Genomic DNA, 18,960 nt, shown 5'->3' with positions numbered 1-18,960 from the left:
GTAGAATAGAATAGAACAGAACAGAACTGAATTCTTTATTGGCCAACTGTGATTGGACAAACAAGGAATTTGTCTTTGGTGCATATGCTCTCAGTGTACATAAAAAGACATTAAAAGATACATTTGTCATGAATCATAAGATACAGTACCTAATGATAGTCATAGATAGGGTACAAATAAGCAATCAGGAAACAATATCAATATAAATTGTAAGGATACAAGCAACAAAGTTACAGTCTTGCAGTCATAAGTGGGAGGAGATGCGTGATAGGAACCATAAGAAGACTAATAGTAGGAGAGAGATTAAGATTAAGCATTTATCCTTCCTTACCATGAAGGAAATATTTCTCAGCAATTGTTTTCAAAGAATACATTTTCAAAATATCATTTCCATCTCATCCCTCAACCACCATTGTCTTCAGTTGTTCCACTGTTAAATAATGTCTTCTCCCACCCCCAAAACTTGTGCTACTGATAATCTATAATATAATGAAAATGTGAATGATGGCATGATCAAAGTCTAGAATTTGTCCAGTTCCTGCTGCTCAGTTAGGCAAGCTGTTTCCCATCTGGCTGTTGGCCCTCTATGGCTGTTTTGGCAGAGGCTGCAAGAGAGGCTGAATACCTGGTTTAAACAGAAGCATCTGTTTGCAAAATACCTGGCCACCACTTCTGAAATCATGTTGACACATTCTAAATGATATGCCTACCAATCCTCTGGAAGACAGCAAAGCCTGCTTTTAAACATACAAACATATTTTTTAAAAACTGATAGTTTGTATGTGTTTGTGTATGAGTGAGTGAGTGAGTCTGTCTGAGTGTCTGTCTGTCTGTCTGTCTGTCTGTCTGTCTATCTATCTATCTATCTATCTATCTATCTATCTATCATCTATCTATCTATCTATCTATCTATCTATCTATCTATCTATCTATCTATCATCTATCTATCTATCTATCTATCTATCTATCTATCTATCTATCTATCCATCCTCCCACCCACCACTGCCAATCACTTTTTATTGAGGAAGAGCGATGTCCACTGAGTTTCACGTTAATCAAAAGGTTTTATACAATCTCACAAGATCTCAACAAAAACAATCAAATTACAATTGTTAATTTTGATAAGGTACTTTTAAATGGTTTTGCATGTAATCTGTGTAACCAACCCTGACTTTAGTTTGCTTTATCCTACTTAATCCAATTTAGATCTTAAACAGACTCTATGCATCTGATGATGGTTAGTCTGACAATGTGTCACCAGACTTCTGACTTTTTGTCGTCTTATGTGCATGTGTATTATTGAAGAGAAAGCAGAGGTATAGTCCATAAGCCAAAAACACTTGTCAACATGCCTAAGAAATTGCTTTATTTTTTTTAAAAAAAAATCTCTGCAATTTGAAGTCAGAGTTAATATTGGTAGATGGCATATGTATTGTACGTGATTCATTTATAATGTAAATGCTTATGTGTTTTATATGAGAGTACTGTACTAATAATGCTACTGAAATGATATAAATATAGATATTGCTGTATTAGTTTTGCCAGATTTGGGGAGGGTAGTGGATGGGCATAAGCCTATGCCAGATAATATTAACATTACTCATGAAGTTAAAAGAAGCATTTTTTTGCCCATATCCATTTCTATGTATAAGCAAAAATATCAGCAAAGAAAACAGTTTTGCTTCAAGAAAAGATATTTTGATAAATTCACAGAACGATAAGCAAGATTCCATAGCAGGAGAAACTAATAGGAAAAAAACAAACAATACATATTGGAGTTCTTAAAAGAAGAAGCTATTGTACTAAAAGCACAATTGCCAGCAATATTAATCAAGAATAAAATGAATAATTAGTTCTTAAGCTATGGACATTTCTGGGGAATTTCAAAAATAAACTTGGAATAGAATTGGAAGCTCTGATAAGGTCCCCCCAATGACTTCATATTCTTAAAAATGTTACAATGGTATCAATGGATTTGAGTTTCAGTTCATTTGTCAAAAGTTAGAATATACTGAATGCCCCAAGGAATGCATGTGAAAGGATGTACATCAGATTTTCTTTGTAGAGATGGATGAAAAAAAGTGAGGCTTTAACAAACCTTATGATATAGCCCTTGAATCATTGTCATTAGTTTGGAAATATATTGTAATGAATATCAGTAGATTTATGTTAAAAAAGTTTAAATTTTAAAGGTGTTAATATGATGTTGAATTATATGCCAAACTTTGGAATTTGTCTACTAGGAATTATGGTTGCATTATACGTGAAGGGTAGCTGAAAGTATAATATTTGGAAATTGGAAAAAGTGATATTATTCCAGCTGTTAAGGAAAAGTTTTTGGAAATGTGTAATTCATTTCTCCTGGACAAGGCAATAGCTTTCTTTCTTTTTAATTTACTATTCATGCTTTAAAAGAAAAACAAAGAGTGAACAAAAAAAAGAAAAGAAAAATAATAATTGTACAGAAATATATTTATAAGTGGGCAAAGGATAATCAAGTTTATACAGTTAGTAAATATTTGATTAGAAATTAACCATGAAAAACATTAAATTGCATTTAAATACATTAAGTTGTTTTAACCCTGAAGGTAAGAATTTAAATCACTATGACAGCTGCAACTTCCAGGAAAGTCACTTTCCCAATTTCTAAATATTTTATTAGATTCTTTCAATGCAGCAGAAGAAATTCCTGCTATTAAAGGAGGGATTAGCTTCAGTGATCCTTGAACCCAAATGTTCAATGATTACTACCCATTTACAGATATACCTTTCTTTAAAACCTCATCAGCAAATATATTATTACTTAAATGGGTCAATCTTAACATGAAATTTGTTGTAGCTATGAAATGATGATTACCAGAAGTGAAAATCATAGTCGGCTCCAACATTTTAGCAGTTAAGAATTGTTCTGCTGTTAAATATTGAACACTGTCAAGAAAATGAATTAGTACTGTAGTTCAGTGTTTTTCAACCACTGTGCCGCGGCACACTAGTGTGCCGTGACATAGTGTAAGGTGTGCCGTGGGAAAATTACTTTATATATAGTCAATATAGGCACAGAGTTAAATTTTTTTAACATTTTCTAATGGTGGTGTGCCTCGTGATTTTTTTCATGAAAAAAGTGTGCCTTTGCACAAAAAAGGTTGAAAAACACTGCTGTAGTTGACCTATCACTCATTTCAAGACTTCACACAGTTCCATCGGAACACTGATAACACAAAAAATATAAATTGCTTTTCTATCCTTTGCTCAAGAAATAGAGGTTAGGATAACTTCTATTTTTTTCATGATTTTGTTCTCAAACTGGCTATCAAAACAGGCCAACATAACACTTCATGGACTCCACTAACCTATTCCATCAGTTTTCTTGTGGGAGAGTTAATTCGGGTTTCTCCCATTTCTTTCATAGCAGCTGATTTCAAAATGTATTTACAGTAACTCTATTATGGTAATTATGTTAGTACCAGTATTTGTACGGTACTGATAATAAAGTCTTTGTCTTGTCGTAGTAGTAGATAGGTCAGGGGTGTCCAAGCTTAGTAACTTTAAGACTTGTGGACATCAACTCCCAGAATTCTGCAGCCAGCATGGCTGACTGGGGAATTCTGGGAGTTGAAGCCCACAGGTCTTAAATGTGGCCAAGATTGGACACCCATGAGATAGGCATTTTAACAATATAGAGAAGAATGGAGCATCTTCAAAGAAATGCCCACATTGTTAAATATTCACAGCAGTAATAGAAGCTTTAATGAACTATCAAAAGAATTTTAAATGCCAACTATTACTTCTTTTAGTATTTTGAAGTTTCTGTTTTTCAGACATGCTCCCTCCAGCATCTTAAAATCCAAAATAATTCTCATAATGAGCCATATAATGCAACCGTGCCTTACAATTTTTGGATGCATTATTTGCCTTACATGTATTTCCTGCCATTCCCTCAAGGAACTTTATCAAAATATTCCAAATGCTGACAAAATCTCTTTTACAGTCTACTGCTTTATTCAATATTACAAACATTTCTTGATTGGAAAATCCTCAGAACCAAAGGAATGAGTTTTCCATTCTATTTACTACATACCTTTCCTTTCCACTTACATACAAAGCCCTCTACGTTGATCTCTATGGTGACCTATTCCATCACCTTTTACCCACGTTGATCTTCCCATTTTTAGAGAAGTTACCATATTCATTTTCTTTTATCATAGTACACTGTGATGGTATGCTTCACGGGAGATTTTATGACTGCAGTGTGATACATTGTGCTGCAGCAAATTTTTGCATTCCGTACCAAAAAAATAATTGAGCTATTCTAAAGCATTCAAACATTTGTTACTGCAAAAATTCTAACTATGCCATTTCCAAATTAGAAGTTTGATTAAGTAAAGATAATATTTAAATTGGCTGTCTAAATATTTCTTGTTTTTAGTATGCTACTGTGGAAGAATGAGATATCTAAACAGAAATGGTAGGAACATCAACATAAAATTTAAAAGTTGCATAAGATACTGATCCCAGGCAGATTGTCCATGTGATTTCACATTTTAGTAGAAAAGTACAAGGAGGAGACAGAATAGTCACAACATACCATCCAGACAATATACACAATGCACCCATTTAATATTGGCTTCAAATAAAGTGTATCTGAAATACATATTTCACTATGTACTGAAATATGAAAACTCAGAAGTTTGAATGAAAATAATATCAATATAGAACCTATGAAACTATAGCACAACTGTGGGGCTGGTTCACTCTTTAATAGCCCTCCCTTCAACTTTCAATTAATTAATTTTTAACAGTGCTTTAATCCCCTTTGCTTCCTTTAAATTTTCAATTTTTATATATTATTTTCAAGTTTTAATTTATTAGTGTTTTTTTTAATTATTATGTACTGCCCAGAGTCATTCTATAAGGGAAATGGGGGCAAACATGTGATAGAGATGGTGGATGGATGGATGGATGGATGGATGGATGGATGGATGGATGGATGGATAGATAGATAGATAGATAGATAGATAGATAGATAGATAGATAGAAAGATAACTGTTCTGTCCCGTGATTATAATAAATATTTAGACACAGGTTTGACTGTCTGCCACAACTAAATAAGGAGATAAAGCCACCCCTTGGCTAGGAGCCTAGAGCGCTATCTTCAAGAAACCAAGATTAGACGGAATGCTTTCACAATGGCTAGTAAAGTGGACTGTTGTTTCCTGCAAAGATTCCCCTCCCGTCGCTCCACCTATAAGCTCTTTGGGAGGGGCCACAACACTAGTCACCTGTCCCTATTTCCTTCTATGATATCTTCTCCACAGCTGCTCCCTTCTCTTCTCAGCCCTACGCACACGCATATCAGGGAAAACTTCCCTCTGTTTCTCCTCACTGCTCCACTGCAGGTCAGATGTCACCTGGTGGCCAACAGACCTCTCTAGTCCCTGCTCTGATTCCAAACACCCTCCAGAGTCTTCTTCATCCTCCAGAGCAGTCCCATAATGGTCATCGCTGTCAGAGACAGCCAACAGCTCAGCAGGTCACTGCTGGGCCACAACAGTTAACATGATGTTCTAAAAAAAACATTTTAACTTTTTTAGTCTATTTTCTCTTGGTAAAGGCCATAATTTTGTTTACTTTTTAAAAACTGTGATATGCACAGTATTTAATCCATTCAGCGACATTTTGGACTGTAATGGCATATAAGCTCTAGTGAATAAATGTGCACATGTACTCCCTGGAGTTTACTATATTCCTTTTAAAACTTTACTGTGACATTTTCCTTCTCACAATGAGTGATAAGAGTCCTAATCTCCTCCCTTGCACCCACTGAGATTGCCGAAAGAACTGCATAAATGAGTATCAGCTTAAGTTTTTTTTCCCCTTCCTATTCAATTGTCTCAGTTTCTTGAAGAGTTGCCTGGACAAGTCCCTCCATTTTTCTTGGCAAGGTTTTTCAGAAGTGCTTGCCATATCCCCCTTTCTAGGCTGAGAGAAAGGTCAAGATCACCCAGCTGGCTTTGTGTGCAAGGCAAGACTAGAACTCTCAGACTCCCAGTTTCCAGCCTGGTGCCTTAACCATTGCACCAAACTGGCTCTCAATCTGTTAGGGAAATGGAATTCACTTCTAGCACTAGGGGAGACATATATCTCAGGGGCTGCCACAAAGAAAAGGGAGTCAAGCTATTCTCCAAAGCACCTGAAGGTAGAACAAGAAGCAATGGGTGAAAAGTAATCAAGGAGAGAAGCAACTTAGAACTGAGGAGAAATTTCCTGACAGTTGGAACAATTAATCAGTGGAACAACTTGCCTCCAGAAGTTGTGAATTCTCCAACACTGGAAGTTTTTAAGAAGAGGTTGGATAACCATTTGTCTGAAGTGGTGTAGGGTTTCCTGCCTAGGCAGAGGGTTGGACTAGAAGACCTCCAAGGTCCCTTCCAACTCTGTTATTGTATTGTATTGTAAATAGAAAGATACCTGTTACAACTAATCTGGTTAATTATTTACAATTCTATTGGTAATAAAACAGTGACAACCCTCTTCTCTTAAACATCCATATTTTGTGAATTGTTTTTAAATGCTATTTAACAGCTTTAAATAATGCATGCATGTAGATATAATTGTCCATATTCATAAGGTAAGGGGAGGGAACAGCAACTCCTTCTGCTGCAAGGCGGAGAAGAGCCACACTGTGCAGGCGACTCCTCAGCGCTAGACTCAGGTCAGCGCGAGCCGCGGTCCCATTCCCCTACTTCCTGAGCTAACATGAAGGGGACCGTGGCTCTCCTGCACAGTGTGGCTCTTCTCTGCAGCGAAGCGAAAGGAGTTGCTGTCCCCTCCCCACCACCGTGATCCTGGGGTATTTTGCTTGCACACACAAGAAAGAGATGAAAGAGAAAAGGGGAGAAAGAGAGAGAGATAGAGGGAAATCAAAGAGAGCTGGAAGGAGAGAATGGGAGAGAGGAAAAAGAGAGGGAAACAAATAAGAGAGAGAAGGGGGAAAGAGAAATGAAAGAGAGCCGAAGAGAGAGAATGAGAGAGAGAGAAAAGAGAGGGAAACAAATCAGCGCTAAAAGCCACCCCATCCTCCCTTCCTTCCTCTCCACAACCTTCCCCCAAAAAGCTTTTTCCCAAATAATACCAGCAGCCATTTCATCTCCACCAAAGTAGATACATACACACACATGTGCGCGCCACACACACGCATGCACACCAAACAATAAAATAAAAAAAAATAAAAAATGGCAGAAATGGAGAAAGAAGTGAGACCTCCAGAAAATAAAAGAAGCAGGAAACTGGCTCATCCTGTAAAAAGGGAAATCAATGAAGAGATGAAGGTACATCTCTGCGCAGTGGTTAAAAAGCAGCACTGCAGGCTACTGCTAGATCAGCAGGTCAGCGGTTCAAATCTCACCGGCTCAGGGTTGACTCAGCCTTCCATCCTTCTGAGGTGGGTAAAATGAGGACCCGGATTGTTGGGGGCAATATGCTGACTCTCTGTAAACCGCTTAGAGAGGCCTGAAAGGCCTATGAAGCGGTATATAAGTCTACTGCTATTGCTATTGCTATTGCTATTGCTATATATTATTGTCACTGTATCGCAAGCGAGAAAGGAAGAAAAAGGGAAGGGGGTAGCTGTGATACCGCTGAGTCACAGGAAGAATGAGCACCCTCTACTATGAGGCAGGAGAACAGCGTGCCTAACCTATGTCAGGAATTTTTAGGCTTTTAACCCTAGCTTAACTCTGCTCGAGTAATCATAAAACGGCTAAAGTCAGACTAGATGATGAGGCACACCGTTCTCCTGCCTCATAGTAGGGGGCGCTTTTTTAAGCGGCTTCTTTGAACAGTTAAGCAGAGTCATCCACAGTGAGGCAGCAGCTAGCTCAGCTTTTTCCTTTTACATTTTTTTTTCTTTTCATGATGGGAGTGGTGAGGCTGTGCCTCCCCTGCCTCACCTGACTGCACGTCACTGGGAACTGATCTAGGAGTGATTTTTTTCTCTCTCATTCTTTGGACTTGGTTTCAGCTCTAATTGGCTTTTCCATTCTGACATTAATTAGGCAGACAAAATTCAGAGGACAATTGGCTTGCTAATTTTATTCAGTTTTGCTATGCTTTTTTAAAAAATGAAGCAAAGAAATGCTTGTTAGAAATCCCTAAGGAATCTACTAAAATGTAGCATGTGATTCTAAACAGAGGGACGTCACAAATGTGTGAACAAAGACATTTTTCAGAAATGTCTCAAAAAGAGTGTTTTAATTTATTAAAAAAAACTTTACAGATCCTGTCTCTTGTTATCCAGCAGAACAATGGGAAGACAGGATTAGTAATTATAATCATCATTGTCTCAATAAGGAAATACTTGTACTACTGAGAAACATTTACGTTTTCATGAATATACATTACTATAGTAGTAAGCACTTCTCATATTTAAGGAATCAATATGGTTTACACACCCGAAGCTGATAACCATTCAATATGTGCACAGACAGCTACCACAGGCTCTGTTTGAGGTTCAGCTCTTTCATAACATGGAATGTTGCTAGTGAAGAGTTTTTGTTTTTTTTTAAACTAAAATTTGGTGGAATATAATGTATGCCAGGATTTTTGGAAAACTGATTTAACTTACAATAAAAAGACACAGTCTCTTTATAAATGATATGTGCATTATTGATAGTAATTAACTTCTTCCCCACAAAACTCTACCAATAAGGAAAACTCTAAATCTTACCAAAGAACTGATCATTCGCTGAGAAGAACGTGCAATATTGGCAGGCAAGCCAAAAAAATCAGGCTTGTCATCTTCTGGAAGGCTTTCAATCACATGGCGGTAATCCTATGCAGAAAGTAGTAACAGTAAACATGTGTAAATATGTGGCTTATATATTTTGGAAATAAATTTTAGATTATTAAATTAATAATCCTTTGTTCTGACCTAGGCTTCACAAAATCACAAAGCAGACTCCTTGTCCCAACAAAATCCTTTTTATTAAGCTAATGTGAATTCCTCTCATTCACCTCTAGCAAAGTCCCAGCAAACAGTCTTTCAAAGGTGAATTTACAACCACAGACATTATCAGGCTTGGAAAGCTGCCAGGCCCATATCTTCCAAAAACAATGATGCAGAAGAAAATACTTGGTAAGGAGTCTCTGAGAGTCACAGACAAATCTTTACACTAATTAAGCGTATTAATTGTCTCCTGCAAACTCCGCTCCCCTTTTGCTCCTCTTTATTCCTTATGGGAGGTCCCATTCATTCTCCGACTCCAAAGGCAGCTGATATATGTCGGAAGGCCGTGGCCCCATCTTTGCCTCCGACGCAGAGCCCTCATCAGAGCTTTCCACAGACTCCAGGATTGGCCCATGTTCCTCCCCAACCTCCTCACTGTCTGAGTCTGCCATCTGCACCATTGGCCGTCCAAAACAATCTTAAGGAGTTACCTAAATCTAAAAAGGTGCTGGACAATGATTGATGCATCTTTAAAAACTAAGAAAAAACAGAAACTATTATTAAGCTTATTATTCAACTAGTGAATAATAGTTGAACTATTACTCAACTTTATTTTAAGTTAAAAGTATAGCTGAAAGAAGTGTGAAACATGAACTCTGAAAAAGGCAGATAGGAATAGGGTGGATTCTTTTGAACTGTAATGCTGGAGGTGACTATTATGCATCCCATGGATTGGGAAACAAAGACGTCCTAGATTGAGCCTCACCAAATGAACGACTTGAAGGCAAGATCACCAAACAGAGGATGTGATACTTCGGTCATGCCATGAGAACTGATTTACTTGAAAAGTCAATCATGCTGGGAGTGATCAGTAGGAAAAATAAAAGGGGTCACCCTAGCATCAGCTGGCTGGACACTATAAAGGATGACACCGGGATGACCATGGTGGATCTGAAGCAGGTGGTCTGAGACAGAGGGGCATGGAGGGTGCTGATCCATAGAGTGGCCAACTAAATGACTGTCAACAATGATTTTAAAATACATGCTTTTAGTTTTGTTTCTTGGTTAACAACAACGTTAAAGGGGGGCTTAAAACTGTGGCTCCTTTCATGTTCAAACTCTGTGTATATGTGTGCATCTGAGAGGCTGTGCTTGGAAGTTCTGACAATGCAACTGACGTGGTAGTTACTAAAAAGTTCCTGTTTTAATCAGACATGTCTGGCTTATGGGGCAATAATTTTTAACAGGTCAGTAGATAAAACACATCATCAATAGCATCAATAGCTACTTTGGGAATCAAAAATAACAATATTCTACCATTTTAATAAAGCCAAAGAGAATTAATTTTAGTGTGACCATCTGATAAGTAGGGAACATACTTACCAATATATTGCAAGAGCTAGGTAGAGAAATAGAATAAGGAAATCTGCTCATCTTCTTGCCCCGGAAATTTGAGTCAGCAATGACTCTGGAGTTAAAAAATTGTTCCAGGTAAGATCGCAGGACCCTCATATCAAAGTAATTATCTATGCGACCTCCATAAATAGCATTTTCCAATAAGCCATGCACAAACTCCCACTGAAAATCTTTGGTACCTGAAATGAGTAAATATAAAGCAGGTTACAAAGTAGCGCAATGATTTGATGGTAGATTATTTTTAAACTTGAACTTAATGTAGGAAAGCAATAAATTCTGCTCCCATATGACTCATATCTATGCAGATGACTGAAGGCTTTCATTTAATTGTGACATTCTCCACATTATACATCCTTATGGAGCCCTAACAACATTGCCTAATGGATTCTAGTCAGTTGCCTCTTTCCTTATATTCCCTCAAAACTGCTAAATATATGCGTAAATAAATATATAAATCTATAATTGGACAACAGTCATAGTTATGAGAACAATTATATTAATATCTTTATTTATTCAGAGCCATCCTTTATATATATAACTGTTCATATAACCCTTAGCTATGAGCTCCAGATTGTTGTACAAAGATTTTCTTATATAGAATAAACTCATGAATCATTAATGTGTGTACACTCCTGCATTTTTTAATAATTAATTTGAAGCCAACTTTCAAGAGCAATAAACATCATAATTAATAAAGTACCTACATATTTATTGTTTCAGAAAGCTAAGCCAGATAATGGAACAAGGGTTCCTTAAGGATATGACGACTCACCATCAAAGAGTCTGTCAATAATATCATATCCTGCACGAAGATCAGATAAAGAAAATTCATAAAATTTGGTCCATCCCTTGAGAAAAAGGATTAGCAAATGGTAAATATTAAATGTCCATGTCACATATCACTTAAAAAATATTCAAAGGCATCTATGCTAAATTTCATATGAAAAACGTAATGGAAAGCAGAATAAAATAATTAAATGCCAAGTAAATTAAATTCTCTTGGGAACTGTCAACTTTTACACACACACACACACACACACACACACACTCGCTCTGGCAGAAGAAGCATGCTCCAGATCCCATTGACCAAGGAATTGTGTCTCATGGGGTCAAGAGAAGAATCTTTTCTATCGTGGCTCCCACCCTTTGGAATATCATGCCTCCCCCCGCAGTTAGATTTGCCCCTTCCCTCTTGACTTTGAGAAAGAACAAAAACCCATAGTTTTGCCTACTGGCTTGGCATCCAGCATTTTGGAGGTGGCTAGTAGATTAGTACAGCATCTCACCTCCACCTTGTCTAGGCATTGGTTTTTTAATCTGTTTTAATATTAATTTAATTGCTTTAGCTTTTAATGCCTAATCTTATAAATGCTTTATTCTGTTATTTATGGTATCATAAGCCGTCCAGGGTCACTTGGTAGATGGATGGGCAGATTTAATAAATAAATAACATAGATTTCCATGGACACAGTATATATTTGGGAAGGCAAACTTTTTGATTCCTAGTGTAGGTTACTGGAAGACGGGTTTCCAGTCCTTTTTTAAAACTGTCAGGCTTTCAAATCAAAGACTTCTCACTGAAGTAAACAAAAATCGGAATCAAGCTGCTGGTGAGATATGTGGGTATACAGAATCTGCATCTCAAATTCTTCGTTCCTGATGAATCAGCTCAACATTCTTAATTTTCCATGAGAGTTAGCAGTGAAAAGCCTATTATCTATCACACCCAGGCCAGTTGATCATACCCGACAATATATGTCAGGGGGAAAAATAAGTCTGGTGGGAATATGTTTTTTTAGCCTGTGGCCCGTAAGCTACAGATTCTCTATCTTCAAAGGTACTTTTGCAGAATTTACATAAATGCTGTAGAGTTGAAGAAGGCTAAATTAATTTTATAAGGCTATAAAACAGGTTTTCTGTTTTGGTGGGAGGAAAAAAAATCTTTAAAGTTCAAAGGGGAACTTAAGATACCAAATATGTAGGATGTAATTAATTAGAAAAGGACAACATAAGATAAACTCAGTTTTATGAAAATAAAATTTAAAAAAAATACTTATTTAAACCACCACGGCCTCAAAGCATCAATTTTGAAAAATGAACCCTTCTTCCCCCACCATCTTTAAGGCACTTATCCAAAGCAAACAAACAGTAAGCATTTAAAATATACACATGCAGCGATTTGAAGCAACTTCAATCACCTAAAAAGGAAGTTTGGAAAAACAAGCATCAATTCTGACTCTTTCATAGTTCATTTTAGCACAAGTAAATGGGTGAAGTTAATAAGATTAAATCAAAGGAGTTGAAGGTACAATATATAACAATAGGTATGATGTAAATAATTTCTTTACAGTACTTAGCAGAAATACTTAGTTTAAACAGAAGGAAAAAAAACTGAATTAAATTAGACTTTATCCCCTTTAGGTGTTTATAGTATTATAGCCTTTATTTTCAGAATTGGTTTTTATGATCTCGGCAATCAAGAAAGCAATTACTATCCACAATAATTGTTAATACAGGGAAGAATCCTGAACAGCACAACAGTACATTAAATGAGAAGGAAAAAAAATAGTAGCAATTAAAACATTTTTTTACCTGAGGGATATAATTCCTTCGTTCTTGACAAGCAGCATGAAACCAAGCCAGGCTAAAAAGAGCATGAGCTCGAGCTAAATTACCCTTTTTACTAATTTGTTCTGGCGTCCAAGATTCATATGTTCGCATTAGGTTCTTTTTGAGGCCTGGAGGTGCCTGGAAGAGAAAATAATCTCTTACCATAGCATTAAAGTATGGTGACTGGTATCACAAAGAATGCAAGCAAATGTCTGCTTGTACTGTATAGCTTTTCCCACTTTCTTTTTAGTTTAGTTTATTGCATATGTTGGAAAGAGAGGCTGCAGGAAGCTGCAATGGGGCCGAGGAAGCGAATGGCCCCACAACTAAAACATGCTTTTCAATGGATAGACAAGGTTATAGTGGAGAAAAAGACAGACTGCATTCCTCTGTAATTTGGGCTGCAATCCCATGTATTAAATGACACTGTGTGGAATTGTAATTATTTTGCCAATAAGGCTGGAATTCCTTAGAGTTTCAAATCTTACTTCGTATGTTATCTTCAGACTTGATTGGAGTAAAATGGGAGAAAAGCTGGGATGGACTTCAGCTGTCAACCAAAGACGAAACCCAGGCTGGGGCTGTAGGTTATTCAGCTCCTATTGTAAAAGAATTGATGCTCAAAATGCAAAGAAATGATTTACATTCTAATGTCAAATTGCTCTCTGAAAAATATGGACAACAATTAAATTTAATATACTGAAATATGATAATAGAAAGACAAATCAATTTCATCATAAATTGAACAATCCTTTTTATATCCCTGACACGAGATGATTATATTCTCTTTAACTGATTGTTTGAGAAAAATCATGATTTGCAACCACATTTTGTCTTCTGCTTGATTATTATTTTCTGAGTCAAGATGTCAAAGGGAAGAAAGGAATAGAAGATATACAGTATATAGAAATAAAAAATTCATATATGGTCAAAATGTCTTCCAAAAGCAATTTTTGTTTTTATTATTTGAATATCACGAATTGAAGGATTTATGCCAACTGTAACTATATTTTTTTGCCAGTTAATTTTTGAAATATAAATATATTTATTTGGTATGAACTACAAGTTACCCCCTGAATGAATCATCTGTGGCTTTTTAAAATATTTCAAAAGTATGCTAACATCCTTTTACCAAACTCTGCCTTTATTATAAATATCACTGTAACGAGGGAGTTTCTATTTGTAATACACACATTTCCAGGGGAATAATTTTAGGGAGTAGAACAAGTTGACATAATAACAAAATAATAATTTGTTTAAAATAGCATGCTCCATTTTCTACATCATCACATAGATTTACATTGCTGTAACTTTTACAATAAGAGTTGCCTCAAATACACTTGGGAGCAATTGGCAAAAGGGATACAACTCTGCTAAACCATACTTCTGAGATTTTAGAAGTACTACACCTGAATAAATTACAAATCCTTTAATCTGTTTAGATTTAAAATAAATCACAAATGCTAATTTGACATGCACAGTACACAGTAAACTATAGGGCAGCTACCCATTAATCACTGATGACTACTTTTCCAAGGCACAAATGTCAGCGAGTCTCCAAAACATAGGAACACTTCTTTAATTATTGTGAGACTGTAGAACTGGGCTACAAACAAAAATAGCGCACTATACTGACCTTCCTTCCTTCCTTCCTTCCTTCCTTCCTTCCTTCCTTCCTTCCTTCCTTTCCTTTCCTTTCCTTTCCTTTCCTTTCCTTTCCTTTCCTTTCCTTTCCTTTCCTTTCCTCCCTAGTAGAGCAATTAAAGCTGGGAAATAATTTAAGAAACCAGTTGGGGTGGCATGAAGACTCAGTGGTTAAGACCCTGGGTTTATGAGGTGGAAATCTGATGGTCATGCACTGAGGCAAGCACCCATCTTCTCTTAGCTCCTGCCCGCCTAGCAGTTCAAAAGCATGCAAATGTGAGCAGATAAAGAGGTACCACTTTGGTGGGGAGGAAACAGTACTCTGCCACCTCATGCTGGCCATCTGACCATGGAAGCATGTTTGGACAGAGCTGGATCAATGGCCTTGAAATGGAGATGAGCGCTGACTCTATAGTCGATGATGACTAGTGGAGTAAAATCTGCCATGGTGGCACAGAGATTAGAGTGCAGTACTACAGGCTACTTCGGCTGATTGCTGTCTGCCAGGAGTTTGGCAGTTCAGGTCTCATCAGCTCAAGGTAGACTCAGCCTTCCATCTTTCCGAGGTCAATAAAATGAAGACCCAGGTTGTTGGGGGACAATATGCTGCCTCTGTAAACCACTTAGAAAGGGCTATAAAGGACTATGAAGCAGTATACAAGTCTAAGTGCTATTGCTAAGTGCTGTTACAGGGACATCTTTCATTTCCTTTTATCCTTCCAGATACAAACAAGGTGGCTAGAGAGAATGTGAATACACAGCTATATAGCAGGGAGAATGGTGGTTTCCCAATTACTGTAAGGTTGGAACATCTGTGCATTTTTTCTTATTAGGTCAAAGGTAGCAACACTTCAAGAAGCAGAGACTCAGAGGAACAAACCTTCTATAATATACTAACGTATATATATATGATGCTAAATTATACACACATACATACATATGTGATCTATCCACCATTTTCCAATAAATATGAGTAGGAATCTCAGAGAATCTAATTTTCTCAGTGGCAAACAGTTGCTACAAGAATCATATTCTTGGTTTCCATTTATTTATTAGTTAAGAGTTAAAAATCAGCAAGACAACTATGATTTAATAAATTTGTAATGGTTTGAGATAAATTGTGAATGTCACCAATCCAATCGATCCCTAATAATCCTTGCATTCTAATGTAAATTAACAACTGGAATTTTTTGCTACACAAGAACTTTACCACAAAACTCTAAAAAGGGTTATCTAAACTTCCCACTGAGTGCAATGTAACTCTCCTTCAGGAAAATGTGAGAGGATTGCAAACTATTACTTTTATGATTCTTTTATTAATTTGGGGGGTAGAGGTTTGTTCTTGGAGCTTGTGGGTTAGTTTCCTAATGTTTCATTACCAGCCAACAATAGGTAATGTCTTCAACAGAATTTAGGGGATGTCAGAGTCAGTGTTCTTCTGCTTAGAAGGGCTTTGTGTAGTTGGTCTTGTGACGGGGCGGTCATGTCAAGTTAGGATCACGTCAGATCAGGGTCTTGTGATGGGTCAGGTGTGGGTCATGTCTGGTCAGGGTCTTGTGATGAGTCTTATGATGAGGAGGTCATATCAGGTGAGGGTCATTGGGAAGTGAACTTCTGGTTGGGGGAGTTGCATGGGTTGGCTAAGGGTTGATGCCATCGCTAGTAGGCTGTGGTTGATTTGAATTCTACAGGGCTCATAGGTTGGTTGTATGTCAATGTGTTTGCTGATGGAATTGTTTGTAGAGTTTTTATTCGTTTTATTAAGTTGACAGATGATTTGTCCTGAGCACTACAGTAACATTGATAATTTTTTTTCCCCATTTGCCACAAAAAAACAGCCTAAAAATTACTGAAGTCTGCAAAATATCTTACCTTTTCCAATATAGGCAGCCACGATACAACAAGGTGCAAATTCTTCAAGCACAACCATTCTCCATTCCGGGCACAATCTTTTACCATCTGAATAGCTAGATCAGCTTGACCTTGGCCCATGGCCACCTACAAAATATAGTGGTATATTGTTCTTTAACCATAGTTTAAAAATGTATATATTTGTAGGAGTCTTGCAGATTAAGCATTGAAGTACTGAATTTTAACACTGCGACTACTACATTATGACATTGAAATTGTAATAATGGCACAAAATGTCAAGTGTGAAATGACTGCCGTTTATGTGTGGACAATTTTGGATCATATTTGTAATTAATGGAAATCATTATGTGGTAGTCTCATAGAAGATGAATTATCTCATACATAATATATAATGGAGGCAGCATATCAATTAAAATATCATTGCCATTTGTCTTGTATCTTTATTATCTCTAGAATTGTTTCAGTATAGCTTATAAAGAGGAGAAAGGTTTTTTTTTTTTAAAGAAGAAAACATATTATTTGTCCTTCTCAACCCTAACCCTAACCAGCCTATATACAGTTGTGTGGCTCAGCAGCAACATGTTGATTGGCCTGTTTGTCTGAATCTGGAAGTTCTACATGGACGAAGTCCTGTTATTCTCCACAACTTTCTGCAGAATCTCCCATCTGGACATTGGAGGATCTGGCTCATACACCTTGCAGATATTCCTGTAAACAGCATCAGCTATTTGACTGTGTCATTCAGTGTATGCTCTTCCGGCCTACCTCTTGCATCCTGCTGCAGACTGTGTTGAACTGTCTCTGGTACACCTCAGATCCTGTCTAGTGTGGTAGAACCATGCTTCTATGGCTCTGGGCCAGTTTTTGTGCTGCTATGATCAACGCCGCAGTGCTGCCTTTTAGTCCAGACCTTTCTATCCACTAGTAGGACTTCCAATGTCTTCCACCTCAGCTATCTGTTGATGGTACACTAAAGATGTGTATATGCATCAATGTATGTATGCATATGTGTGTGTATGTGACACATACACACACAAAGACACCAAGGAGCAAGTGTAATCAATCAACAAATTGTGTGTTCTAGCCAAGAACAAGAAACATGGGGAGGAAAGCATTTCCCTTCAACTGATGCATGACAGTGATTCACCTGGTGGTAGCATTCTCCATTTCTTTCAGTGCTTGCAAGCTCCTGCAATTCTTGAGAAGGATCAGCACCAGGGGAAATAATAATCAAGATTGGTTCGATTTCTAATGTTTCTTTGTACAGGCGTTTCAGATTGAGTGGGGGTGGTGACAGCTCTTTAATCCCTAGAAACGGAAAGCATTTATAATAAAAAAGTAACATAGAATTCCAATAAACCCACAAATACATTTTGAGTTGTTATTGTCATCTGAACTGTTCACAGAACAGAACTGCACTGAATATTCTCAAGCTCCTTGTCCCTATATAAATCTTTGATATGGATGCTTTATAAAATCAAAATAATCACATAGTAAATCTATGATAGTTTGGATATAGACACATCTGCAGACCCTTGTTTTTGCTGACACTGCAAATGATAACTTAAAAAACTTTTTTAAAAGCTGAAGATATTAGATAAAAATACTGTAATTCAAGTAAGCGCTCATACAAGTTCCAGAAATGCAAGGCAGATCCATTTTGGAAAACTCAATTTTAACAAAACATTTCTATTGTAAAATACACATTCTTTATAAAGATGTCTCCTAATAACAATTACCTGCTAAAACCACTGTAGTATAAATGACAGAATATCTGTTTAATATTTTTAAAACCGTAATAGAAAAGAATATCTGTCAGTCAGGATTGAATTGTGGAGCCCTTGGTGCTCTCTGAGTTGGTTGTTGGTGCTCCGAGTTGCCTGCTGGCAGACACTTCATTACCCAGCTAGCAACATAATCAGTGTAGTTATGTTACCTAGCCAGGTAATGAAACAGCTGCCAGCAAACAACTAAGCTCAGAGACCACGAAGCATTCCACATTTTTCAAACTATTTTGAGAAAGCACAAAGTTCTAATTTAAAGTAAGCATCCATAGATAACACAAAAGACAGCAGGACAAATAAAATATTAGTATAAAAATATGAAGTAGAAAAAGGAGCTACATACTAGGGCTATGTTTTAAACAATTATTTGGAGATATGCTTCAGAATTCACATGTGTGCAAGCATGCACCTCTCTGCTACTTAGTAAAGCTTCCATAGATCCTTCAAAACTGCATCTACTTTAAAATGAACATGCCTCAGTCTATCTTTTCTTTTCTTTATCTTGATTGTTTATACTCTGCTTTGGCTGCCAGAGTCTTTGCTGATTCAATTAATGGCTTAGGGACAAATTATTTGTGGGAGTTCTACCTATGCCTATTTTGTCCATCAGATCTCCAGGACAGACATGATATGACTCCTTTCTATTAAAGAATATCATCTGACTGAACCAAGGGAAAAAAACTTTTGCTG

At 36.9% G+C, this 18,960-nt stretch overlaps 1 protein-coding gene across 2 annotated transcripts in view; it reads right to left on the bottom strand.

Moving 5' to 3' along the window:
* DYNC2H1 (dynein cytoplasmic 2 heavy chain 1) overlaps positions 1-18,960 on the bottom strand; it is a 151,483-nt gene that overhangs the window by 32,735 nt on the left and 99,788 nt on the right. For both annotated transcript variants that reach the window (XM_087721147.1, XM_087721148.1), the window contains exons 76-82: positions 17,634-17,794; positions 16,487-16,612; positions 13,459-13,569; positions 12,953-13,108; positions 11,133-11,208; positions 10,328-10,539; positions 8,726-8,830 (exon numbers count right to left, since the gene is read on the bottom strand). In XM_087721147.1, the coding sequence (XP_087577273.1) occupies positions 8,726-8,830; positions 10,328-10,539; positions 11,133-11,208; positions 12,953-13,108; positions 13,459-13,569; positions 16,487-16,612; positions 17,634-17,794 (947 nt within the window). The remainder of the gene's footprint in view (positions 1-8,725; positions 8,831-10,327; positions 10,540-11,132; positions 11,209-12,952; positions 13,109-13,458; positions 13,570-16,486; positions 16,613-17,633; positions 17,795-18,960) is intronic.

This window comes from Thamnophis sirtalis, unplaced genomic scaffold (genome assembly GCF_051295495.1).
Source record: "Thamnophis sirtalis isolate CommonGarterSnake01/CBP01778 unplaced genomic scaffold, rThaSir2_p1.2 scaffold_8, whole genome shotgun sequence".
In the NCBI taxonomy this organism is placed as follows: domain Eukaryota; kingdom Metazoa; phylum Chordata; class Lepidosauria; order Squamata; family Natricidae; genus Thamnophis; species Thamnophis sirtalis.
This window is presented reverse-complemented; position numbering and strand designations above follow the sequence as displayed.